This window comes from Gymnoscopelus braueri (genome assembly GCF_963280865.1).
Source record: "Gymnoscopelus braueri genome assembly, chromosome: 21".
Classification (NCBI taxonomy): Eukaryota; Metazoa; Chordata; class Actinopteri; order Myctophiformes; family Myctophidae; genus Gymnoscopelus; species Gymnoscopelus braueri.
This window is the reverse complement of record NC_137623.1, coordinates 22,195,153-22,222,800: the sequence shown is the minus strand read 5'-3', so window position 1 is coordinate 22,222,800 and position 27,648 is coordinate 22,195,153. Positions and strand designations below refer to the sequence as shown.

The following is a 27,648-nucleotide window of genomic DNA, read 5'->3' as shown; positions in this document are numbered from 1 at the left end:
ATCTGTTTTTGGACAGTAGGAGCAAGATTTAGGGCTCCTGTGATATACTCACCCCTGTGTTAAGCTGTCTCACAAGACCAGGTCACAAAGGGAGTAGTATACACTATAGACACACAATGATACAATAGCAGAAAACCATGGCCATTGGGGCTCATTCTTTGTTAATATGTTGTTACATATGTTCATACGTCCATTAAAGGACCACCAGCATGTCATTGACTATTAACAGTTTTGGCAAGTTTCAAGTCTCTGCAAGTTGATTTCCATATCATACTGAAATGAATACAAATGGCCTTCCTTGAAACAGACTACGGTATGTTATGAAAAACTGGTTGGCAGTAATTTTATGTATACTGTATACGTATACCGTGTTATCTTCAATCGACATGTCAGTTCATTTAAGTATTCTCTTTGTATTTCAACTTGACTTACAGTGGCACTTAAGTCTGGTGGAAAACATACAGTAGCTGTTTAGTATGCTACAGGGACACACAAACAGTATTATAATGACCTCAACCGACAACAATGTAAAATACTAATATAATATTAATGGAATGTCAATGTGTTGACATTACAAGATTTCTTTTTTTAACACAGCAGGAGATTCCATTTGCACTGTCTGAACTAAGTGCTGAAACAGTTTCATAGTGCGTGAATATGCAGTGCTAAGTAAGTGTAAACAGCAGCAGCAGGCGTACACAGTCGTCCACACGCACGCACGCACGCACACGCACACACACACACACACACACACACACACACACACACACACACACACACACACACACACACACACACACACACACACACACACACACACACACACACACACACACACAGCAGAACACTGATGTAAATGGAGTGTGCCTGAAGGGCTCGCCGGGTTAGACGGGAGGCAGAGACCATATTGATTTCGGTGTTGACTCTATCAGAGGAAGCCCTGAGGGAAATGTTGCATCCGCTTAGAACCACCAGTCACGGGAATTAGCCATATTCATGCTTGAGGCTACAACCACACACCTCATATATCAATCTGAGAGACGGAAAGGAACCCTGGTTGTCTGGTTTTGACAAGCTAAGAATGACAAGCTATTTTAGCCGATAAATAGGCTAAAATGCAGGGGAGATTGTGCCTTTGCTGCAGCAGCCCCTGTAGGCTCTGGAATAGCCTGCCCTTTACCATTAGAGGGAATACAAGAACGCTCGCCCCAAAACACACTCGCCCCGGGGCAATTCCAGCGACCTCGGAACGGTCGCCACCATATATTCTTAAATGTAAGTAAAACGTAAAAACGTAAGTTTAACTACTCAGTATGCCAAAACCTAACCTTATTCCCAAACGTAACCTCAGTTAACTATGCCAAAACCTAACCTTATTCCCAAACGTAACCTCAGTAAAACTATGCCTAAACCTAACCTTATTCCTAAATGTAACCTCAGTAAAACTAGGCTTAACCCTAACCTTATTTCTAACCTTAACCGCAATAAAACAAATACAAGAATACAAGAACAGCTGGGGGCGAGCGGTCCGCAGAATAAATGGGGGCAAGTGTTTTGGGACGAGTCTTCCGGTTACCATTAGAAGTGCCCAGTCTATTGAGGATTTTAAGTCTCTTCTTAAAAGTAAAACTCATTTATTTTCAAAGGCCTTTCATCACACCTGAGGTTAAAGGTAGGGTAAGTGATATTTTTTGGTTAAAACAAAAAGTATTTTTTTTAAAGGTTAAAATACTATATTCTGATAATCATTGCTATAGAGTGTTTTTTCAGTAACAGATGTCTCCCTGAGTCTCCAGCTCTTTAATAAACAGAAAATACATTTTTCGGTAGGTGTCAAAATCTCAGCCAATCAGGAGAAAGTACCCATTTTTAAGCTTAATTTGTATAGTGTTCCAGTTCCAATTTTGTCTGCTCATTTCTTAGTGTCATCACTTCCAATTTCACTTGTTTAATCTGTATCCTGATTGAGTTCTCTGTCCTGGTTGGATAAAATTGGAAATGAAACTGAAACTGAAACGAAAATGCATTTTCTGTTTAATAAAGAGGTGGAGAGACAAGGAGACTCCTAATATTGAACAAACACTCTATAGCAATGAGTACTATCAGAATATAGAGCTATTTAACAATCATTTTAACCAACGCAAATCACTTACCCTACTGTACCTTTAATGTACTTATGTCAATTTAATTGTGTTTTTTGATGCTACAGGTATGTGGGTGCACATGCATAATGTTTTTTGTTGACGCCCCCCCCACCCACGCTGGCTAAAACTAAACTGGTTAATAATATTTAGCCTACAAACCGGATGTGTCCATCACTCATGTCATAATGGACATCTAAAACAGGCTCTGGCAGACAGTTTTCACTTATAACACTGTGACTCAGCCTTGGTATAACAGTGAACAGTTCTTTTGTCTCGTCTTGAATCAGATGTGCAGAGAAAGCCTCTCCCCTCTTGGTTGTTTATCTAAAGAGTAGCTCCAGCAGGAGAAAAGAAACACATTGACTCTGAAAGAACAACACACAAGACCAGACAAGGTGATGCAAACACATGGGGTAGTCATGTTCAAAGTCCTTTCTTCTCGCTCAGTGGCCTGATTGTCATCTGTTTGGACTGAGGGATGACGCACATCCACTCGTTTCTGAACACAGTGGAGCTCTGAAACCTCATGATGACTCATGACTCTAATGAGTCATGACTCTAATGAGTCATGTGACAGAACTTAAGTTGACACTGGTGTCTTTTCCTGGATGGGACGGTAATCGTTATTATCATTTATTGTGATAAAAAATGCTCACAATAATCGCATCGCAGAGATTTTATGTTATCGTGAAATTGTCCTCTGTCATGGACAAGGATGAATTAGCTTTTGTTGAGCTAATTCAGTTCACAACGCGTTGCTTTGCAACGCGTTGTAGATCGGCTCTTTTTGGCAAACGTTCCCCCCAGAGTAGGGATGCTGGGTGTTCAAGTGGTTAACAAAAGCGGCATTTAAAGTTTTAAGCATATTTTGATATTGTTGATCGCAATTATTTTAATCGTGACATGTAATTTTCACATCATCCCATCCCTATAGGTACACGGTACAGCAGGAACTGAATCTGCCCAGCTTCATTCCCTGTGTCTTGTCTCGGTATTGACTGTCCTGTCCGTTTGTAACTTTGTGTGATCGTTGCTGCTGTCTGACCAAAATGACACCTCAGGTCCACCTGTATAAATAAAGGTAAAATAAAAGTAAATAAAAGATTTGCTCAGCACTTAGCCTTAGGCTACAGGTACTCATTTAAGGTGCAAAAACGACAAAGGTGAGTGGTCTTGTGCAGCTGCAAAGACATGGACTAACTGTCACTGCTGCCATGGCGACCATGCCAGGAAACTATAATTGGTTCTTTTCTTCTTCTTCTTTTTTTCATCACATCTGATTGGAAAAACAGACTTCATTATGATCGATTCATGCTGTCTGTCTCATCTGCTCCTGTGCAGGAAGTGGAACACACTATACTATATCTGACACTATAGGATATGGTATTATTTCTTCAAAGAATAGTATTACTTATTACCTTGTACTGTAAATAATATGCTTACAAACATTGGGGGTTTGCATCCATTCTGCTCAAAGGGGAGGGACATGGACAGTCTAACTGACCTTTTACTACTTGACTCAAAGAGGGGAGTAAAGAGTTTTTAAAAAAAAAAATCATTACAGATGCTGCTGCATTTGTCAGCTACATCAAAGTAGAGACGTCTGGATAGGACCCGTCTGTGAACCCTTCTCTCCCAAATTCCCCTTTGGCAGATCTCTTGAGTAAAAACGTGTTTGGGATGTTGCACAGTGCACAGTCTGCAGTCTGTATGCCGCAGAAGTCTTTACCACTTAAATCCTCTATTCTTAGTAAAAAACGGACCTGAGTTGCAACTGTACTTCTTGGACCGTTTATTTCCACCTACACCAAATCTCTTCGCCAAAAATAGCCGATCTACAAGCTCGCAATGCATCGCGACGCGATGCGTTGTGAGCTTGTAGATCGGCTATTTTTGGCCAATATTCCCCCCAGAATGTGGATGCATGGGGTTCAAGTGGTTACACCAATTCCAAAGCAGGTGTGGTAATTGTAAGACGCCGAAAAACGACTGAAACAGATTCTGGTGAATGGCATAATTATGCATTCGTTAAGGAAAGGAAAGCATTTTGTGCACTTTAAACACATGAAACGAGGGGTTTAAGCGCCATGAGTGACTCCAATTAATGTAATCCCTTCTCTTGGCTCTGGATGTCAACGAAATGGGTGATCCCACAGCGATCTGCTCCTTTAACTTTTTTTGGGGTCTGTGAATTTCTTATTTGTAGGATGTAAAACCCCATCTGTTTTTAAACAAACATAGACGCGTGTGCGCCACAAACTGTGCCAAAACTAGCTTCTTTACAATGTTTTCCAGAGCCGCCAGATGCCAAATGTTGCGCCACCTATTTTGCCCCAGCCATCTGCCAAAAAGCCATGTGGTGGAATCTCTGAAGTACCAGCATCTTTACACAGTCCATTGACAGCACGCATTTCAGCTACAGTGCACTAACACGTCGTTGGCTGTGAACCATGTGTTAACACACTTTTGCTTGCCACTGATCCAGATACTGTGTACACACACATTACCAATTCATGTAAACACAATTCTGCTCACAGAAGTTAGACATGTACAGTACACATACGTGTCGTACACACGTACACACACACATGCAGACGCATGCATGCACGCACGCACGCACGCACGCACGCACGCACGCACGCACGCACGCACGCACAGTGGTGGAAAAAGTACTCAAATGTTTTACTTAAGTAAAAGTATCAATACTGCAAGGTAGAATTACTCTGTTACAAGTAAAAGTCCGGAATTCAAAATTTCCTTGAGTAAAAGTACAAAAGTATTAGTATCAAAATGTACTTAAAGTACCAAAAGTAAAAGTGCTAAAATGTTTGAAAATAGCAGATCTACAAGCTCACAACGCGTCAAGTAAAAGTATTGGAAATTGGAAATACTCAAGTAAAGTACATATAACTCAAAATTGTACTTAAGTAGTTAGTTAGTTAGTTAGTTTATTTATTTCGGTCATGGTTTACAAAAAAGTACAGTACAGTACAGTACTTGAGTAAATGTACTTAGTTACTTTACACCGGTCATGGTTTACAAAAAAGTACAGTACAGTACAGTACTTGAGTAAATGTACTTAGTTACTTTACACCACTGCGCACGCACAGGCTTGCACTTTGTCCTCTTGTAATTTGAATTCTAGCATCCAAGCTATCATTAGAGCATTAATACACAGCAGACATGTGGAGACAGTGGTGAAAAGGCAACAGATTCTGATAGCAATCAGTGATGCTTCACAGGAAGCTGGAGTCAGTGTTCTCTGCATTCATGTATAGACAACTCTCTGTTATTAAAAACCACTGCTGAAATGCCGCTGAGGACAAGAAACAACAAACTCCTCCTCCGAGTGAGTAAAGCCTGGGTGAGTAAAATGCGAATGCAGACAGGGCTTATGAATCTGTCTTTGCTCTTCCGTTGACTCACTCCATCAATCAAACAATAGGTGAGGTCATTCTGCTGCGGTGTCCCATGACTTTGACCCCAAATTGGACCCAGAGAGAGGAACACGCCCTGGAATGCTGCGGATCAAAGCGTTCACCTGGCTAGACCAAAGCTGAAACATTTAACTAGTCTGTGTCCGACACATGAGTCTGGGGAGGTTTGGAGATAGCGGAGGGTTGATAAGAGAGAGGGAAGGAGAGAGAGAGATAGCCTGTTATCAGTCTAAGGTCTAAGCTTTTCCAGGGCCCCAGACCTGCCATGTTATTTATGTTATTTAATGTTAGATTTTTTTTTCACTACCTGCTCTCCCTCCCTCCCTCCCCTCCCTTTCTTCATATGAAGAGCACATGCAAAAACGTAATCGTAATTGCTATAGTGTGTTTGATCACTGACAGGGTTCTCCCTGTCTCTGCAGCTCTTTAGTAAACAAAAACAAAAATTTCAGGTCAGGATACCAATATCATCCAATCAGGAGAGAGAACTCATACATGATACAGGATAAAACAAGTGAAATTGGAAGTGATGGAACACATGCTGACAAATGATCTTGTGGGGTGCTCTCTTGTCTCTGGATTGGATGAAATTGGTGACCCAACTGAAAATATTATTTTCTATTTATTAAAGAGCTGGAGAGACAGGGAGAACCTTGTTACAGACAGAATAGCAATGTTTACTATCAGGATATATAGAGCTTTAACCTTTTAACAATAACCTTTTTGTTTCAACCAAAAAGAATCGCGTCAGATCCTGTGTCTAGGTGAGACATGACCTTTGACACGATCTAAATGTCTCAATAGAAGAGCAGGGAGACAAAATACAACCACCCCAATTGTATAAATTACATTGTATTAACATATTCTGCCATACAGATTGGACAAAATTACATTTTATTCATAAAAAGTAAAGTTACATAGTGAGGTTTTAAAACGAAACATTCACTCAACCAGGCATCAGTTTAGGAGGGAGTTGAGTATCTTCTAGACTCGCTGAAATGTCAGACGGAATCTCGGATTGTGACGGCATTATTAACCCATTCAATCCGGGAATGCACCTTTGTCTTTGAATGCACCTTTGTCATTTCTTTGGCTATTCAAAAACAGCAGATATACAAGCTCATAGCGCAGCACCGAGTGCCGCACTATGGGCTTGTAGATCTGCTATTTTTGAAAGAAATCTTGAAAATGTGTGCAAATATTTGAAATATATTTCTTTGGGGGGGGGGGGGGGGTCCCTGGAACAACATATTTTACAAATGTTCGCTTTAAAAAATATATATTCAAAGATTAGCATGATAAAAAAACAATATAGCAGATCTACAAGCTCATAGTGCGGCACTCGATGCCGTGCTATGAGCTTGTATATCTGCAATTTTTTTAATAGCCAAAGAAATCCGGTCTAAATGGGTTAAGAGTGGCCTTCACACTGTACAAATGTCACCTGTCAGGCTGTCACACACACTGATCATCTGACAGCGCTGTGACACAGCAGCCTCTCCATGACCTTCTGCTCTTCTCTTTCAGTTTGTGGTCAATGTGTCGGGAGATAGGGGCCCGGGGCAAAACCCTGACATTTGCACCTCAGCCATGCAGCTCGTTTTTTCATACAAAGGCTCAAGTAGACCGAAAATGTTGCGAGCTAACCTCGTTATCCCTGGGGTGGAGTGGTATTTAACCACATGAACCCTAGCGTCCCTTTTCCGGTGCAAAAACAAATGCCGATCTACAAGCTCACAACACATCACAACGCTAAGTATTGTGAGCTTTCAGCGAAGAGCTTTGGTGTAGAGGGAAAGTGTGTCGAGGCACACCGGTGTGCCTTGGGACAAGTCCAGGTGTTGCCTTGGAATTTTGCGACAAACACAAATTATTACTGTATTATATACAGTACAACTATGCAAAAAGTTATTCATTCTTTTAATTTCTTTTTTTTCCTTTTTTACTATGAGTACTTTCTCAATTTCCCAATACAGAAGCAAATTCTATACCCTAAAAATATATATATTTTAACCACTTTCCTGGCATCCCTATTAAGATCATTATAGGTGTAAATAGTTTTTTCACAAAACAAATGCGAAAAGCAGGCACAAGGTAGGAAATGTGCAAGAATCACAATTAGGTGTCAAAGGGATGTGAGAATCAACACTGTGTACATGGTTTTCGCGACAAGGCTTTGTATGATGACGGTGCTGAAGAATAACTGTGCAGAGAATCTCTGTGCTCAAATTCTGAAATGCACGTACAACCACAAAACTGCATGCACATGTCATGCATACATACATGCACAAAAGCACGCAAAAGCACGCAAACGCACGTGCGTGTTTGAAAAGGCTTCATAATGCAGAGTGATGCGTGTGGTGGGTACTGGGTAGTGGTGGAGTCTTTCAATAACTCTGCGAACACAAGAGTTCCAGTGCTGTCACTATGTTTAAGTGTGACAGATAAAGATGGTAAAAGAATCTGCAAGCAAACGAAAGAGACAGGAAAGTCAGTGAGAGATGTGGGGATGTGAGGAAAGATTTTTTTTCTTTTAATGTAATTTGTGTTTTGATGGTGGTCAGTTTATTCAGACTGGAAAATCCTTTCCCATTAAAATGACGCTGCAGCTAATATTTCAAAGAAATTATGAAGACTTAAGCTAATGCTTCATCATTTGCAAGTAATGAAGTTTTGACTCTGACCCCAGCCCCGTGGTACAGAGTTTAGAGAGCAGCAGCCAGGCCAGTGAGGAGGAGGCAGGCTAGTCCTCTATTTATGTAAAGAAGTGAAGAGACTGGAAGTGATGCAGACTAGAACATCTGGTTTCCAGTACAAACCTGCCCCTCATAACCCATAACCTGCCTTTACGGAAGGGAGGGGTAGACACACAGATCCGCGCACACACACACACACACACACACACACACATGCACGCGCGTGCGCACACACTCAGCAAAAAGGATCCAGACCTGTAGATTTCAGATTTCCCAGCATGCCCAGCTCGCATTCCTGACCTCCTTCTGTCACCCTCTCATTTGACTCAGCCAACCCCTCAACCAACCCCACCCCCACCCCCCTCAGCCCCCTTATCCCAACCCCAAACTCCCACCCCTCTTGTTTTTGAGTTTACAAACCTATCCCTCACACGGAATGGGAATCGTTTTCTCAGACAAGCATGCTGATTGACAGGAAACCGTGAAACAGACAAACAAGTGTATGCATGGCAAGCCAAATAAGAAGGAGAAAAAAAAGGGCCAGCCTGTCAATCAGACTTTTAAACTTACCTGAGTTAATTGTATATGCAATGGGCACAAATTCCTCACGTCTCTAACAACCGTGGCTATTCAGTGCTGCCTGACAGAACTGTGAGATGACTGTGGCCTTACAATACCGTGGGCGGGGTAACTCCGGACCCCTGCAGAGTTGGGAATGTGGGTTAGAGGGCCAAAAGGGGAGTGATAAGAGCCGTCTCCATTCATTTCAATTCAAGTGGGCTCTGTTGACATGGGAAACATATGTCTGCCAAAGCAATGAATGTCTTTCTCTCTACAATGATAAAGTAGGAAAGAGGAGCTGCTGGTACTGACAGCAACATTCAAACAGGGAGAGATAACGCACACTCAATATAGCTCTGTATAGTCCTCTAGCTATACTACAAAATGATGTGTCCTGACTTCTGAGAGTCAGCTTTATCAGGTGTCTGAGGCCTTTTCACCTCCACCTCCTTCCTAGTCAAGGATGTTGGAAAAGTCAACACTCATTCTAAAGAACTGTTGGTTTAGTATCAAGCCAATCCCAGACAATGCCAATCCACCCTATTATTCCACTGGACGGATCCAAGTAGATCAGCAGATATGAGGATATAATCCACGCACACCAATACATCCCGGCATTACTAATACCAGTTACACACACAAGCAGAAACTGAAAAGGAACACAGAAGAGAATTCCCCTCATCCCCAGTGTATTGAATGTACTTTCCACAGATAAGCATGTAAATACAAAGCAGCTGCGGAAGATGAGCAGAAAGGGTGTAAACTGGAGAAAGCAGTAAATGCATAGTCCACAGAAAAGGTAAGTGGCAACATATTTCAGTATAACAGTGGCAATGACAATTGGATGCAAATGTCAAATGTGTGACTGATTGCACTGGCTGATTGTAGCCAAACACTTGTTACAAAATCGTTACAAAACCGCCCTCTTAGCACACACATCTGGCTTATAACTTAACTCGTGTTAAGCACGCAGAGCGCCAGTCCGTGATGCGTTAGTCTCGGTACTTACTTTGCACGCCTCCCTGTTGTTGCGCTGAGACTTTAGGCGGGCTGAGTCTGCTCTTGGGCGGGACCATCTCCACACTCTGAGCCTGGTTCGCCCCCGAGCCCACCTGAGCGTGGGTCGCGTTCATCGCCGGAGTCTCAGGCTGCGACTTGCTCTGCGCTTTGTCCTGTGGAAGCGGCGTGGCGGCGGCAGGCGCCGAGGCCTTCTGTTTGGCCACGACGCCGTCGCTGCCAGCCCTCATCAGCTTCTCGCCCACGCTCACCACCCGTGGCGCTCTACTCCCGTTCGCCGCGCCAGGGCATTCCTTCCTCAGGGCCAGCTTGGATCCCGGCCCCGTGGACGCGGGCCGCGCCAGCCTGGAGGCTTTGGACATGCTGGGGGTCTGACAAGTCTGCGGATCCACAGAGAAGACGCTCCACACATACACACTTTCAATCTCTCTCTCTCTCTGAGTCACAGCCTGTTCTGCAGCCGGGGTCCCAAGGGTAATCCAGGGTCTTCTTGGCTCTTGGTGAGAAGACTGTGTGTGTGTGTGTGTGTGTGTGAGAGAGAAAGTCCCTACTGCTCAGCGAGTTGTGACTGGTGCAGGTAGGCTGAGAGAGGGCCAGGTGGGAGGGTACTTTTGGGAAGGCAGAGGAGAGGTGGAGAGTGAGGGCAATGGAGGGGGGTGTTAACAGCTCCTTGGAAGGTGTTCTTGTCTCCTGGCGTGGTCTCCTCCTGGGATCATCCTCCAAAGCAAACACCACAGTGTGTGTGTGTGTGTGTGTGTGTGTGTGTGTGTGTGTGTGTGTGTGTGTGTGTGTGTGTGTGTGTGTGTGTGTGTGTTTGTGTGTGTTGAGCGAGTGCGAGTGTTTGTTAGTGTGTGAGTGAGTGTGTGTGCATTAGTGTGTGTGTGTGTGTGTGTGTGTGTGTGTGTGTGTGTGTGTGTGTGTGTGTGTGTGTGTGTGTGTGTGTGTGTGTGTGTGAGTGACTGTGGGTAAATCAGTGGAGTGACAGGTCGTTCTGTGCCAAAGCAGTGAGATTTTTTCAGAGTCAGCACAATTCCAGTTTTTAATCTCCCTTTTTTTCTCTTTCTCTCTCTTTCTCTCCCCCGTCGTTCTGGTGTGTCACTCCGGTCTTCTCTCTTCTCTTTTTTAGCTTTCCTTAAATTCCCATGCTCCCGTTCGGTCTTCTGCGCTCCATCACAAACGTGGGCTGTCAACTTTGAGACGCTCCTTCTCTCCTCCCTCCCCTCCCTCTGTCGCTCTCTCTCCTACCTCATCCGTTCCACTTCTCCCGTCCGTTCAATCTCCCGTCCGTCTGTCCGTTCTCCTGTGCCTGCTCTTCTGATTCGGTTTTCAGTTCCCTCGCTGTGTTTCTTTTCTTCTTTTTTTTTGTTCTTTGCTGATGCTCAGTGGGTGACCATTCCACAGCTCAGGCAGGGAGAGAGTGAGAGAGAGAGGGAGAGAGAGAGAGGGAGAGAGAGAGAGGGGGGAGTTGGTGGGAATGAGGTAGAGCGATAGAGGGAGAGAGAGTGAGAGAGAGACGACAATATAAAAGTGCCAGGGGATTCTTGAGCTGAGGATCCCTGCTCTTCAGGTGCAGCTGCTGAATCCGCGCGCACGTGTGCGTGTGCGTGTGTGTGTGTACGCGAGCGCGCGCGCGTCAGATGAACACTCCTGCTCCATCACGGGCTTCGCATGCATATCTTTTTTTCTCTCCTCCTTTCTGTTTCTGGTCAACTTTAATTACGTATTTTTTCTTCTCTCCATTCCTTCAGACGAGATCATCTTCACTCCTCACATGTGATCATGTGACACAATGTTCGCACTAACGTAAGCTGCAAAACACATTTGAACTTGTTCTCGCACGCACGCACGCACACACACACACACACACACACACACACACACACACACACACACACACACACACACACACACACACACACACACACACACACACACACACACACACACACACACACACACACACACACACACAATGGTGGAATGTACAGAGCATTAAAAAGAGCATAAAGAAGGGGAGGATTAACAGCGCAGGTTTCAGTGAGTTCCATGTGCGTTTGGCTGTGCGTGTGTGTGTGTGTGTGTGTGTGTGTGTGTGTGTGTGTGTGTGTGTGTGTGTGTGTTGTGAGTGCGTGGGTTACAGAGAGCAGTTCTGGCTGAGAGGATGCAAAAAAGTTATCACAAACTTTTTCTCCCCGAACAAATCCTCACGGTAAAATGTGGAATGTTAGTTTAACTGAGAATGTAACAACTGTCAGGGTCAGTCAGTCTGCAACTGCAAATAATAAATAAATAGAACAGAATCCGCCTCTCACACTCTCAACTAACTCCTCTGCTGCCGAGTGGAAAACATTTCCAGTCTTCTTTGATGAGGCGCTGGGAGCGAGCCATTGTGCATCCCCACAGTATTATCTGCCCCACTACAACGCCATCATCTCCAACAGAGAGCAAGCATGTCAAGCATCGTTCACAATCAGCGTTTAGCAGGGCAGCCGCTGACACAACACACATTTTATCATGGGATGTTATATAGCGTTAACCTCACTCCGTCAAATGGAAGAAGCTTGCGACACACATTTTGTTTCACAGCGTACTTGCATCTGAGACTCCGGGCGCAGAATCGATGACAGACGGAGTTTCATTTTTTCAAGCTACTAGGCAGGTGATTGGATGATCCCGCCCCTAGCAGCCGCTGATTGGTTCGTATGCGCAGCGGTTCGGGCAGCTTTACTCTGTGAGCAATCCCAGACCCTCCTTCCTGAAACCAAATGCAATGCAATGCATGAGATTTCCGGAGGGAGGGGGTGTTTACCAGGCTAATATAGCGTCGCTGTCCGGCAGAAACCTCTTATCTCCATATTTTAACTTTTTTTGTGTTTTTTCCCGAAGAAATTACGCCCTACTTGATCATACTACAGCGTCACATAAAAGTATAAAAAGTAGCAGATCCACAAGCTCGAAACGCGGCACGAAGCGACGTGTTTTGAGCTTGGAGATCTGCAACGTTTGCTATTTTCGCTATTTTCTTTGCTATTTTGAGGACCCCACAGACGATAGCGATGTTAGCCCTATTTAACAAAAATGGACAGTAGAACAGAAGCCTCGATAATTGCACCTGACCTCACAGGCAACGGTATGACTCTCCCGCTAGTAACCCCAGTCTACAATCTGTCAACAGAATCGTTATCCAGCGTTGCAGACAAACACTGTCTGGTCTGTGAGGCTGTGAGTGACAAGCGGTGCATCAGCAACCCGAGTGTGAAATGAACACGTGTTGCACAATGCACAGGGATGTGTCAACCGGGTGATGAGAGACTTTGACACTGGAAAACGGATTCCAGTAAACACTGGATCAACAACAGTGCAACAGGACAACTCACACATTTATAGAAGCTACACACACACACCACTGCACCATAGTGCCATAGTGTTAAGGGTGATTTAGACTTTTTCACACAAAATGCTCATTTTGTGTGAAAATAGGCATTGCAGCGCGATGGGAGCTTGTAGATCTGCTATTTCCGGGTGCGCGACCCAAGTATAAATCAGGCATAGCGGGGAGGGTTCCTCTCCACGTCAGGGCCATACCACTTAGATATCATCCAAATGAGAGGGGATGTTGAAGACTCCCGATATAGAAAAAGCCACATTCTGGTGTTTTCCATATGCCACCACGGCTTTCCCACCGTTTCGCTTTAAAGCGGGGATGACACGAGTGTACTGTAAATGCAACTGCTATAGTGGGAGCTTTAAAAAAGTGCTTTATGGGTCATTCATAGTTCGCATGCACGCACGCACGCACGCATGCACACGCACACACACACACACACAAATACCATGCACAAATTCCATGCAAGAGATTTCCACAATCCCCCCCACATAACACGTTTCCCTTCCCCCAACACTGTTTGTGACTATTGCACACTATAAGCCGTCCAAACATGACACACCAGAGTCCAGATAACAGTCATTTCATTCCTATGAAATAACATATTATCTGCACAAGCAGAAGGGAAGTATGTTGACCTATATATATATATATATAGTGTTAAGTGGGTAGGTCTCCACCTAAGGTTAAAACCTAATAACCTCTCCATGGAGCTGTTCAACGTCTTGTGGATTTGGCAGGAGCGAAAGAGAGGGATAAATATGGATAGAGAGAGCAAGAGAGAGAGAGAGAGAAAGAGAGAGAGAGTGAGAGAGAGATGAAATGTCCATGAGATCAAATAATACTAGATGTTACTGTACATTTTACTCTGCAAAAACTTGCAGTGAGAGCAAATCATGTACACAAAACCTCTGTTCGAGCACAGTGGCTAAGTTCCATTAACTATACCACATTGTAATACTAAGGCTTTTATGAAACCTTGATAAATAATGGTAAAAAAAATAAAAATAAACATGGAAACAAATACACGCATGCATATTCTGCCCACATGCTTCTGTTGAAGAAACAATATCTTAGGTCTAGGCAATTACAGTACAGATTAAGTTAAACTCTTCCCGACTCTCAGTCCCTCCTTCCCTGTGTGTGTGTGTGTGTGTGTGTGTGTGTGTGTGTGTGTGTGTGTGTGTGTGTGTGTGTGTGTGTGTGTGTGTGTGTGTGTGTGTGTGAGTAAATCAAAACCCTCATACAGTATGTGGATTGGATGGCTCCCAGCTCCCCCTCAGCTTTCAAGCCATGCCTGATTGTACAGCAGGCAGACGCACAGCTAACTTCAAAGCCCTTAAATAACACAGTAGTTATGGCAGGATGTAATTTTAGAAACTTTTCTCAATTAAAGTTTTTTTTTGTGCGCGCAATGTGATAGATCATAAAGCACATCCACGTATCAAATAATACATTCTGATCTGCACGCGTCGTCTGGGCACGACCGCCATTTGCATTTCAAACGGCGCGGCGGCAGAAACGTGCAGCGAAACACTGAGCGAAGATTGAGGTGGTTGAAACTGGCACCGAATTAAAACGCTTGGGTGGCAAAATGTAATTCACCACACTCTGCCACCCACGGTTGTAGAGAGAAAATGCCACCACAGGTCTGTGGCCGACTGGCGAGTTTCGGCTTCCATCCACTTGCATATCTTTCCATAAGCCGGCAAGCCAACTGTTTAACAATACTGACAGTAAAGGCAGGGGAACGGGCAACTTGGGGGTTGAAAGGTTTAGGCTGTTTGAAAGGTTTACGCCGTGGACTATTAGAGGAGAGGTCCGCTCTGGCTACACTGCACCCTTGTTACAGAATAAATCCCTTGCACCGCGGCGTGGCTGTTTACAGTCCATGAAGAGTGCGCGTTGGCCAGTGGGAGTTACTGATTGACTCAGCGGAGACACTGGAGTCTAGGCCCGTCTTATCATGGTAGGGTCGGTGAGGGTTGTCTGAGTGCCTCTGTGGTATTTCTGTTAATTAACTGGCTGTTCGCACTGAATGGCCGTTATTAAAAGCGGGGGCACGGGTTAGAAACGACTCGCCCACAGAGAGCTGGTCCGCTGCCAAACTGGGTCAAGCTCGTGTGCTGTGCAACGAGATGATCTGTCCACGCACAGCAGCCCCCGCATCAACAAAGAGCAGTGGTGGGTAAAGTACTCGGATGTTTTACTTACGTAAAAGTAGCAATACCACAATGCAAAAATATTCTGTTACAAGTAAAAGGCCTGTGTTCGAAATGTTACTTGAGTAAAAGTACAAAAGTATTGGCATCAAAATATGCTTAAAGTACCAAAGTAAAAGTACTAAAATGTTTGAAAATAGCAGATCTACAAGCTCACACATGCAACGCGTTGTGAGCTTGTAGATCGCCTATTTTCAAATAGCCTCGGTATAGAATAGGGCTAAAGTGGTTATTGTATGTTTTATAATGTAATAATGTATATCTGCAAAGTAACTAGTGACTAAAGTTTTCAAATAATTGTAGTGGAGTAAAAGTATTATGTTTGCCTCTGAGATGTAGGGGAGTAGAAGTAAAAGTACTGAAAATTTTACAGTACTTGAGTACATGTACTTAGTTACTTTACACCACTGACAAAGAGGAGCGCATGCCTTTGCTATTGTGGAGTATTTCAAGCAGTAAAACTTAAGATGAGATAGATTAGAAAATCATTCTAGACTCTCAATGGATTGTTAACTTTTAGATTAGGCTGCAAACACAATTAATGTCCTATGCGCTCTGCTGTACCTTGAGCATAGTAGCAAGTATTTACTGGCTGGGTGGAATAAACACGCACAGGCCTACTTCACAGAGAGCATCACTGGGGATTAATTTGTCAGGTTAGTGTGGGGAAGGGATGGATTAAAATAAAGTTTAGACAGTGTATTTTCTAAATCCAGAGGAGTCATGTTTGTCTCCTGCATTCTATCACGCACTGTAACTATCTGAGCCATACCATGATACCAGTGGTGGAAAGTAACTAAGTACTTCTACTGAAGTACAGTACTGTACTTGAGTACTTGTACTCCACTACATCTCACATCCAAATATTGTACTTTTACTCCACTACATTTATTTGAAAACTTATAGATACTAGTTACTTTGCAGATTTTGATTATTATTACAAGACACTTCAGCACTTCATATACTTCCGCTATTTTCAAAAGATTTCTATACATTTTGAAAACTTGTGAAATGGGACATTCTGCGAAACGAGTACTTTTACTTTTGGTACTTTAAGTATATTTTGATGCCAATACTTTTGCACTTTTACCCAAGTAAATTGTGAATACCAGACTTTTAGTACTTCTTCCACCACTTTATGACGACACTATTGACGGTTAGGGAGGCATTCGTCTTCAGGCGTCTCATTAACTCACTGAATTTACACCACAGAAGAGCATCTGCAGTCTGGTGATCACGTGCACTGCATGCACAACACAAGCACTAATTAACATGCAGTAAACACAACATAAACATTGTGGCCTGTGGTGTTGACTGGCACTGTGAGATGGTCCAGGTGTCATGTACAAGTGCAGCACATACTGTAGGCTTGACTCTCTTTAACACGTACACACACGTACAATGTTGTGCACACACACACACACGCACGCACACGCACACACACACACACACACACACACACACACACACACACACACATTTGTATTACTATACTTGTGAGGACATCAACATGTTAGGATAATGATTTTATGAATGTCATTTTTATTTTTTTTACCCTCCATTCTTAACCCTAACACTAAAGCTGAAAATAATGTAGCCTATATTTCTCAAATTCCACACACACACACACACACACACACACACACACACACACACACACACACACACACACACACACACACACACACACACACACACACACACACACACACACACACACACACACACACACACACACACAGTATAATCAGACGGGAATGCTGTAAAACAATCTATAAAACAAACGCATAGCAACACAAGCAGCAGCAGCACCTACATAGGAAATCGCCACGTCAGCTAGATTGGATTCTGTTGATTATATGATTAAAAGTGTGTCATTTGCAAAGCGCACCCGGTTCAAATTGCACCAGAGGCTACAGTAAAAAAAAAAGAAATAGAGAGTTCAACAGAATAACAATGTCTCACCCCAGAAAACAATCAATATTTCATCAGAGACTTTGCAGTTCATGAACTCATGAAAAGAACATGTGACTTGAAACCAGTGGTGGGAAAAGTACTCAAGTGTTTTACTTAAGTAAAAGTATCAATACTGCAATGTAGAAGTACTCTGTTAAAAGTAAAAGTCTGGAATTCAAAATTTAAGTAAAAGTACAAAAGTATTGGTGTCAAAATGTACTTAAAGTACCAAAAGTAAAAGTACTAGAATGTTTGAAAATAGCATTTCTACAAGTTCACAACGCGTCGAGATGCGACACGTTGTGAGCTTGTAGATCGGCTATTTTCAAATAGCCTAGGTATAAAATAGGGCTAAAGTGTTTAATGTATGTTTTATAATGTAATAATTTATATCTGCAAAATAACTAGTAACTAAAGTTTTCAAATAATTGTAGTGGAGTTTAAGTACAATATCTGCCTGTGAGATGTAGTGGAGTAGAAGTAAAAGTATAGACAATTGGAAATACTCCAGTAAAGTAAAAGTACCTCAAAATTGTACTTAAGTACAGTACTTGAGTAAATGTAGTTACTTCACACCACTGCTGGAAACACCACATGATCAACAACAACAAGGACTTATGGAGCTGTGTGTATGCTTATGCATTCCCGCTGCTGCAGCGCATATACTCTTTGTTCTGTGGAGAGAGAGAGAGAGAGCGCTGAGCCTCCAGACTATGGACACACACTGACAGTCAGAGGTAATTAGTATCAAGGGCCGTGTCCATCCCGCTACGCTACTCAACCATTCCCTGGCTGGGACAACAGCCGCCCCATGCGGTATCCCATATGACTGAATGCCACGTGCCAATCATGGGGGTGGGAAGAGGCTACTTATCTCCTGGCACACATCATCGCTCAGTCAAAAGATAATTTAACCACTTATAAACTTTATGGGTAACTGGAGTCCCTCGGGGCTCAATACTAGTGTCTTTTAAGTTTTCTGTTATTTTGGGGAAAGCTTAAAATAGCCGAATAGCTGAATAGCCGATATCTGCTATTTTCAGCGAAAGCTTTCCCCACAATACCGGTGCTGGGGTTTAATTGGTTAAACCTATATACTGTTACATCGGCTATTTGAAAATAGCTTGTGAGCTTGTAGATCTGCTATAATAATCTGCTAATATTTTTTAAACGTTTTAACAACACAAATCGTGTAAGGGGGATCCCTGGCACAAACTCTTTTCAGATAGGGGTTCATAGACAAATATTATTCATTTGGAAGTTCTTGATATGAAAATGTTTGAGAACCACTGGTTTAAACAACATTATGAAAGAAGCCCAAATAAGCAACTACACTTTAGAAACAAGCCCCAAAAAAAGCAACCTGCAACTACCAATATTTACAAGCAACTTTACAGAAAAACAAGCCCAAAGTCGCTTATAATAAGCAGACATGGCAACACTGATGACAGCCCAACACAGGACAGCACTGTGTCTCTACTTTGGTGTTTGGATTTTCACTATTACACACAGCAGAGTGGACTTGCCTAGACTTGAATTAAATCGGTTCCAATATCACAGCCTGACGTCACGTTAATATTTATTAATATGTATTTGGCTGTGTGGACCCGCATCTGAAAAGGTCTCGTGCCAGATACAAGATTTGTGTTGTTGAAATTGTTAAAAAATATTAAACATTCTTCGAATGTTTTCAAAAGTTTTGGAAAATAGCTGATCTACAAGTTAAGCGTGAAATCGCTACGCGTTGTGAGCTTGTAGATTGGCTGTTTTTAAATAGTCGATATATACGGTATATAGGGTTAAAGTGGTTAAAGAGATTGTGATGCTATGTATATTAACAAATGTTGCTGGGGACCCCCTGTCTTATGTAATGCATCATACTGAAACTAAGGATCTTAAATGCTGTCTGTTCTTGGGATGATGTGTCATTCTGAACGAAAAATAAAACTCCCTCAAGGGATAAAATCATATTCTTGGGATGATGTGTCATTCTGAAAGAAAAAAAAACTGCCCCAAGGGATAAACATCATATTGCCTTGAGTCAGAGACGCCCACAAATCTCTGAGCTCGAGTCCGAGTCGAGCCTCGAGTTTTTGAGGGTCAAGTCCGAGTCGAGTCTCGAGTCTTAGGCCACGAGTCAGAGTAGAGACACCAGTCTCTTTAAAAAAAAGTGGTTTAAAGTGGTTAAACAGATTGTGATGCTATACTGTAGCCTAATTTTGCTGGGGACCCCCTGGAACACCTCAAGGACCCCTGGGGTCCCCAGACCCCACTTTGGGGAACCGCTGTCTTATTTAATGCATCATACTGAAACTAAGGATCTTAAATGCTGTCTGTTCTTGGGATGATGTGTCATTCTGAAAGAAAAGAAAACTGCCTCAAGAGATAATGAGGCAGTATGAGGCATAATGCCAATCATATTGCCTTGAGTTGTGAAATATCATTACTGGAAATGAGTAGAAGCCTTTGTAAACCAAAATGCTTAGAACAGTGGTTCTCAACATTGGGTCTGGGGACTCCCAGGGGTCTTTGGGGGAGTGCATGGGGACCCCAGCAAAATGATAAACAGTTTAATTACACTATTATTTCATAGATGTTTACCCAATGAGAGAATGTATAAGAATAACTATTCAGATCATAGGTTTGACTCTCTAAACTGTTCTCTCCCCAACTACTACAATAGGGCATAGCAGTGATGGACATTTTGTGGTTCCACAGATAGAAACCCCATAAATCTTTACCATAGAGATTTCTGAAAATATTTATATTAATTATTTTAAGCCTGGAACCAAGCCATCCAGGCTCCTGGTGAATCATGGCCATAAAACATTTGATTCTGTCAAAACAAATTTGAAATTTTAATTATATTATACTTTTATGTAATAAATACCCTTTCTTTGCGCTTTTCAAATATTTTTTGACACAGAATCAAATGTTTTATGGTCATGATTTACCAGGAGCCTGGGTGGCTTGGTTCCAGGCTTAAAATAATGTATGTAAATATTTTCAAAAATCTCTATGGGAAAGATTTATGGGGTTTCTATCAGTGGAACACATATAAAAATGTATTCATATTGCGGGACATTTCTCTCTCAAAATAACAACCTTTCTGCGACTGTGTTATCTCTGTTATCCTGGAAATACATGGGTCCGTCTGACAGAGACAGACAGAGTCCTTGTTTACTCAGCCACGCCAGACAACTTTTCTCAGACTGGACACATAGAGAAACAAAACTTTACTGTTAGCTCAATCTTATCGTATTTAAGATTGTTTTGAATTAAATGAAATGTAGCTCAAGAGGCCAGCTTCTGAGTTGTAAATCGAGGCTGTATAGGAAGTGACAGTTCATATGAAGGGCCTCTAGTTTAGAAAGATGGTGGATTTGAAACTTCTGAAAAACTAGGCTTCATTTACGGTCTGTAGAGTCTATGGACGTAACTTTGTCCATCCTTTTCACTGTCTATGATTTAGCTACTACGGCCACAAACTTCCCATGCAAACTGCTAGCCAAGCCACCGGCTCTGCTCTGCGAGAGTCTGTGTCTGATCAGCCCAGCTGATTTTTATATTTTTATTAAGTGTGCTGTCATGCTCGTTTGAAGCATGGGTAGATAGCTATTTCAACCAATCAGATTGCTTCGTCGGAACTAACTGTTGCATAATAACCATTAATGAGCTTCGGTTAACAGTTATGAAAAACATTCAAAATGGTCATCCTGCACAACCATCCATCAAAAAAAAATCTTTATATTTAATTTTACACTGGCAAATGGAACATAAAATGGACAATGGATAACATGGACAAAATGAACAGAAGATGTGCAGATGAGCAGATGTTTAATATAAGCAAGCAAAGTCACTGTAGGCAGAATTCAGTAAGACAGGATCCACATTGAGTCCTCTGTCTGGACTCCATGTGTCATCACAGGATCTGTCCACCCTTAGCCTGTCTCTGGGGCCCCCATGTGGCCTAATGCTTCACTCCTACTCTAAACAGTAAAATCCTGTGTTGTTAATGTTAATGAATCTCAGTGTTAATGAACCCTGCAGACATTGTGTAGTCTCACTGAGCAACACGCACGCGCACGCACGCACGCACGCACGCACCGATGCATAGAAACAGGCAGAGTTTATTGAAGTCAAATTGACCACACATTAGTTTTGGGCCTAAAACGTCCCCAATGTTGCCTCTTAAAAATCACAGAACTGGGCTTCTACTCTAGCAAAGGCAAACTGTCCGTCAGACACAGACTATGCCTGAGTGGTGTGTAAAGAGGAGAGGAGCAGGGACAAACCGCCACTCCGTAAAGACTGATGTAAATAAGAGGACCCTTCACTCACTTTATAGCATATCGATTTTAGTTCAGTGGCTGGGGCCACAGAGGGAAAGGGAGGGAGGGGAGGGAGGCAGGGAGGGAGGGAGGGAGGAGGGGAGGGAGGGGGAGAGAGATAGAGAGAGACAGACAGACAGACCAAGACAGAAAGAGAGCGAGAGAGAGAAAGAGAGCGAGAGAGAGAAAGAGAGCGAGAGCTGGGGGGCGAAGGAGAGAGACCAATATATCAGAGTGAGAGGCAGTTATCCAATTGTGGGACAGCAGAATCTTCCAGGGAAGAGATGCATAGAGAGAGAGAGCAGTGCCACACCAAAGATTAAAGCAAGACCCCTCCATTCTCAACAGGGTATTAATCTACTGACATAAACACATGCATTCATTTTGTCAATCTCACACACACACTCACGTACACGCACGCACACACGCACACACGCACACGCACACGCACGCACACACACACACACACACACACACACACACACACACACAGTTATTATTTAACGTGTGATAACGGCTTGGGTGATGCAATTCCTGTCCACCACTGCGGAGTCATGACCCTACAACACCCGACGCTAGACGGCGCTCGACGGCGCTAGGCGCAGTGAAATTATCATTGCTAGTTTACTACAGACACGCTTGTCAGACTAATCTTCACATCCCAGCACCCACGTTGTATAATTACCAAATGAAATGCTCTTCCGCCCATCTTGTGCCCATGGGCGTGATCGACGGTCTTAAAATGAGGTGTGGTCTGGCACATTGCTATCTCATTTACAGTGAGAAAATTCAAAATGTGACTGCGCCTTAGACCAACTCCAAATTGGTCTTAAATCTAGCTCAGTCCCCGAGCGCAGTATTTCCCTGCTATATAAAGACCGTATTAGATTGTAGATTGACCTACAGCAAGGGTTCCCAAACTTTTCAGGCCACGACTCCCCAAAATAATCATATTTGAACTGTGGACCCCCCACCCCTGACAAGCACTTGGAATTGTAGGCACTACAATTAGTTTGACTTGGTTCCACAGATAAATATTGTGAAAATAGCCCAACTACAAGCTCCAACGCCTAAAAAGTCCTTATATTGTCACTTTAGAAATGTGCAGATACCTTGCACACACTTATACTGTATGTTGGTTTGTTTACTGTTGAGTGAGAAAACAATGTTGCACAAAAGTCATTTGGGGAACCCCTGGGGGTTCCGACCCCCATTTTGGGAACCACTGCAGTATATACTGTATGTGGGTTTGCAATGTGCGCACACTGCTTGAAATCAAAATCCATCCGTATTCAACACAACACTTACATTCAACATACATAATATATAACATAATAAATACATTACAGGAGGAACTGCGTGCCCCAAATATGCCAGCAGCAGCAGCACAGACACTGAGGGTACAGTACATGGGCCACCTCCTGTTTTCACTTGATATATTCATTGAGGGTAAGGCTTTTCTTTTTCTTTTCTGTCTCATTATGTCATCCTTACGGTGCGTTTTAACAGCGGGCGATCAGCGGGCGATCAGGATAGTATTTTCCGGAAGTGCATTATATGTCTATGAGAGCCGGCGACTACTGGCGATAGGGCGAAGTGGGCGGGGGGGCGATGAAAGATGGATTTTCTTTATCTTTTGGACGATGTCGCCGGCGATCGCCCGAGAGTCGCCCGCTGTTAAAACGTACTGTTAGATTGGTCGCACGCTTTCACTTCGTGCACAAGCACATCTGTTTCCTCAGCAGAAGACAAATGAGGTGTTTCACTATTTCGCTTCTCTGTCAATTGAATAGTTATGCGCCAGGTGTATGCGCCAGGAACAGGAAATGACAGCATGAGTGGTCTAATTCATGTTATGCCAAAAAACACACCCATGACTAATTGAGAGTCTAAATAAAACCCCTTTGTGCCGTGTCCCTCCACAACCATCACTGCCCCACCACCCACTGCCACCACCCACTCCACCCTCACCTCCTGCCTGACCGACATCAAAACATGGATGCAAACAAACTTCCTGCAATAAATCTGAAATCCTCATCATTGGCCCAGACTCCCTCACCCGCTCCACTCATGACTTCTCCCTCAACATTGACGGCGCCATTGTCACCCCCTCGACCCAAGTCCGCGACCTTGGTGTCATCCTGGACCCCACCCTCTCCTTCCAGTCCCATGTCAACCAGATCACTAAAACTGCCTTCTTTCATCTTCGCAACATTGCCCGCCTTCGTCCCAGCCTATCACACATGATTTTGTTGACTAAAACTATGACGAAAAATGTTCGTCGACTACCCTTTTTCACTAACGAAAACGAAATAAAAACGAAATAAAAACTAAGCTACGATGACTAAAACTAAGACTAAATATATTGACATTTTGGTCAACAAATAAAAACTAGACTAAAATGTTAGTGAGGGACTAGTGGAGAAGAGATCCAGTAGAACTAAAAGAAAAATAATTTTAAGTTTGGTTGCGCTCGGGTGTTGCGCTCTGAAAATAGCAGATCTACATTGTTTTCAGCATGCAACCAAGTGTAAAATCAGGCATTACGACGCCATCAAGGCACCGCCAAAATACATTTAAGACGACTAAATCAACTGTAGATTTAGTGACTATAATCTTATGATATTTAGTCGACTAAAACTAGACAAAAATGAAAACATCTCAGATGACTAAAATATGACTAAAACTAAATGGAATTTTATTCAAGAAACTATGACTAAGACTAAATCAAAATTTGCTGTCAAAATCAACACTGTCACACACTGCTGCTGACACTCATTCATGCCTTCATTACATCCAGACTCGACTACTGCAATAGTCTACTATACAGCGTCACCAACAAGGTTCTCAAGAAACTACAGTACTTACAAAATTCTGCCGCCCGCCTGCTCACCAGAACCCGATCCAGGGACCACATCACACTAGTCCTCCGTGACCTCCACTGGCTCCCAGTCAAGCACAGAATTGACTTCAAAATACTAATCACTACCTGTTACATGCGAGGGTTCTTTCTTTATTTCTATTATTGTATGTATTACTATGGATGGCAGTTATATGGCACTAATGGCAGTCCCACTGACTCCTGCTTATCCAGCTCAGGGCCTACGTGGGAGGAGACCTGGTTGAGGAGGAGACCGTCCATCAGACCAGTGGACCAATCAGGAGGACGCCTGGCCATTATAAAAGAGCTGTCACCAGATGTGCACATTGGCAGTGTGTAACATGCGATCAGTGCTCTGGGGACTAAAAGTTTGGTACCCCTCTGTATCATGTATTATCCTGTTTGAGTGGCACCCTGTTTTGAATTGAACTTGCTAAAGTAGCATCGAGTCAAAGATAAGTGTTAAAAGTATCATGCACACAACTCTGTTGTGTATTTGTGTTGACCACCAGTGCCAGCTTCTTGTACCGTCCTCTTTTTGCTTAGTTTAGATTAGGGAAGTTAGATTAGATTAGGGATTTAATGTAATTTTGATTTGGTAGAGGTTAGGTAAGATAGGGGTTAAAAAGAGTAGGTTAGCTTCTTATATTTGTTTATTGGTTTTTGCACTGGGGTCACTTTATAAGTGTGTATAATATAAAGTTAACTGTCACGTACTTATATATGAATTCTGTGTCACTTTCTGTCAGCAATCAAAAAAGGGTCAAAAACTATAAAGCTCATTTCATTCACCAACTTTATGTCACCGTCCTTCTCTCCTAGACTTAAGGATCGTAACATAAATGGGGGCTTGTCACTGTTGGTGAATGAATTGGAGGTTTTGAGGTTTAGATTTTTTTTTTGTGTTTTTTTTTGTGGGTTCATCAGAGCAAGATGGCACCTTTCGATTTAAATGCCTTTGTGGCCGATCCTTCATTAGGCACATTTGATGCCTGTAGAAAGGACGATTTATTATTATTAGCGGACCACTATAGGATTACGGTGAAGGCAGGGGATGTAAAAAGTAAGATCCCAATCCCCTGCTTTTGTTTACCTTTCTTTTATAGTTAACCTTTTTTAACTAGTTCTTCCTAATAAAGTTGTTTTTATCTTGTTTCTGTAAAGCGACTTTGAGTACCTTTAAAACGCTATATAAATCGCATGTATTATTATTATTATTTGAGCTCAGGTAACGTGCCATTTAACCACCACAGCTTAAGTTGGACGCAACCCTGATGCAATTGCACCCTGCGATCTTGGCCCTGCACAACAGATCAGGTCCAAATAGGCCCATAGGGGTTTGAATCCCCTGTGTAGTCCAGGGGCCAACACTGATATTTTCACAAATTGGTACCACCTAAGGTGACCGTAAAGTTTTTGTATTTTTGTCTTCCTACATGTCTCTAGTTTATATTTTGGTATGATAACCCTTCCAATCTTGTAGCTTAATGGCAGTTATTACTACCTACCGGCTAATGTATCCGGTAGGAGACACAAAGTATAATCTTTGTGTCTCCTACCGGAAATACACCCGGGCATCAAATGATTGCGACAAAAAACAAAATATATCCATGTATTCAAGGTTTCATGGGGTGTGCAATTGATAACTTCTCAGATTTTTGGTGTTTGCAAAAAGACTGCTTTCCATAAGCTTGTAAAAGTTGACCCTCCTTCTGTCTAGGGTGGTCATAGCTGAATGGGTAGAGAGTCCCCCTGGGAAACTTAAAGGAGGAGTTCACCCAAAAAATGATTTATTTTCTATCAATTGCACACCCCATGAAGCCTTGAATACATGGAAATATTTTGGTTTTTGTCGCAATAATTTGATGCTCGGGTGTATTTCCGGTAGGAGACGCAAAGATTCTACTTTGTGTCTCCTACCGGATACATTAGTCGGTAGGTAGTGATAACTGCCATTAAGCTACAAGATTGGAAGGGTTATCATACCAAAATATAAACTAGAGACATGTAGTCTCTAGTTAAAATACAAAAACTTTACGGTCACCTTAGGTGGTACCAAAATATGGCTTGGCCCCTGGACTAGTGGTCGTTTTCAGGTTTTCGCATAAGGGAAGCCGGGGGAGGGGGCAATCTTTGTCTCTGTACCAGCGACACCTACGGGCTTTGGGCACCTGTCAGTGGAGGGTGTTGAGCGGTGAGGAGTAGGGTGTTTATCCACAATCGCTACATTCACTGGCAGGTGAGTCAGTAGGGTACAATTGCACAATAACACACGATGGGCCTCATTCACGAAGCGTGGGTGCGCTCAGATTTTATACTAATGCGCAAATACGAGTGTTTCCACGTGCATAGTCTGATTCATCAGTTATTCCTATGGTGATTTGTTCGTTAGGTACACACAAACTCCCGTCTGCTGTTGGCCACTCGTATGTGGGATAAACACAGACGACGTGTTCATTTTTTTTCATCAAAACAATCCATTACATTCGGGGCATCAGGGAGATACGGTCTGGAGGAGAGAGTCATCTGTGGGTGTGACTGTGGGCACAGAGATAATCCTCACTATTAAATGTGTCTTTGTACAAGTGGCTGCTTTTGGCAAAAACAGCCTTGCATACTTAGCCAAAACACTAGTGTGTCACCTCGAGGGAACCACGCTAAAGATTAATGTGTTTAATATCTGCCAAGGTCTATTCAAGCCCCAGCCCACGAAATACAGAACGTTTGCAAGCAGAGGCATCTTTGAAGATATCGTAAACTTTATCTCACACACCTGCTGCTTTTCAAAACATGCATAAGGAATCCAAATGTAAAGACACACACACACACACACACACACACACACACACACACACACACACACACACACACACACACACACACACACACACACACACACACACACACACACACACACACACACACACACACACACACCTCTGAGGCCTTCTGAATCTCGCTGTTAGCAACATGTCAACAGCCTGAGGAGCTGGAACAGCCTTTTAGCGACTCATACAT

General features: G+C 42.9%; 1 protein-coding gene across 6 annotated transcripts in view; it reads right to left on the bottom strand.

Annotated features, from left to right (window-relative positions):
* The window catches only part of kiaa1217 (KIAA1217 ortholog), a 165,732-nt gene that overhangs the window by 121,416 nt on the left and 16,668 nt on the right, over positions 1 to 27,648 (bottom strand). For 3 of the 6 annotated variants that reach the window (XM_080417695.1, XM_080417697.1, XM_080417700.1), the window contains exon 1: positions 9,848 to 10,855. The exons of 1 other annotated variant lie outside the window; for it this stretch is intronic. In XM_080417695.1, coding sequence (XP_080273821.1) covers positions 9,848 to 10,217 — 370 coding nt within the window. In that variant the 5' untranslated portion in view covers positions 10,218 to 10,855. Of the gene's footprint in view, positions 1 to 9,847; positions 10,856 to 27,648 lie in introns of those variants that run through there. 2 more of the 6 variants (XM_080417699.1, XM_080417698.1) reach the window with 1 other exon arrangement.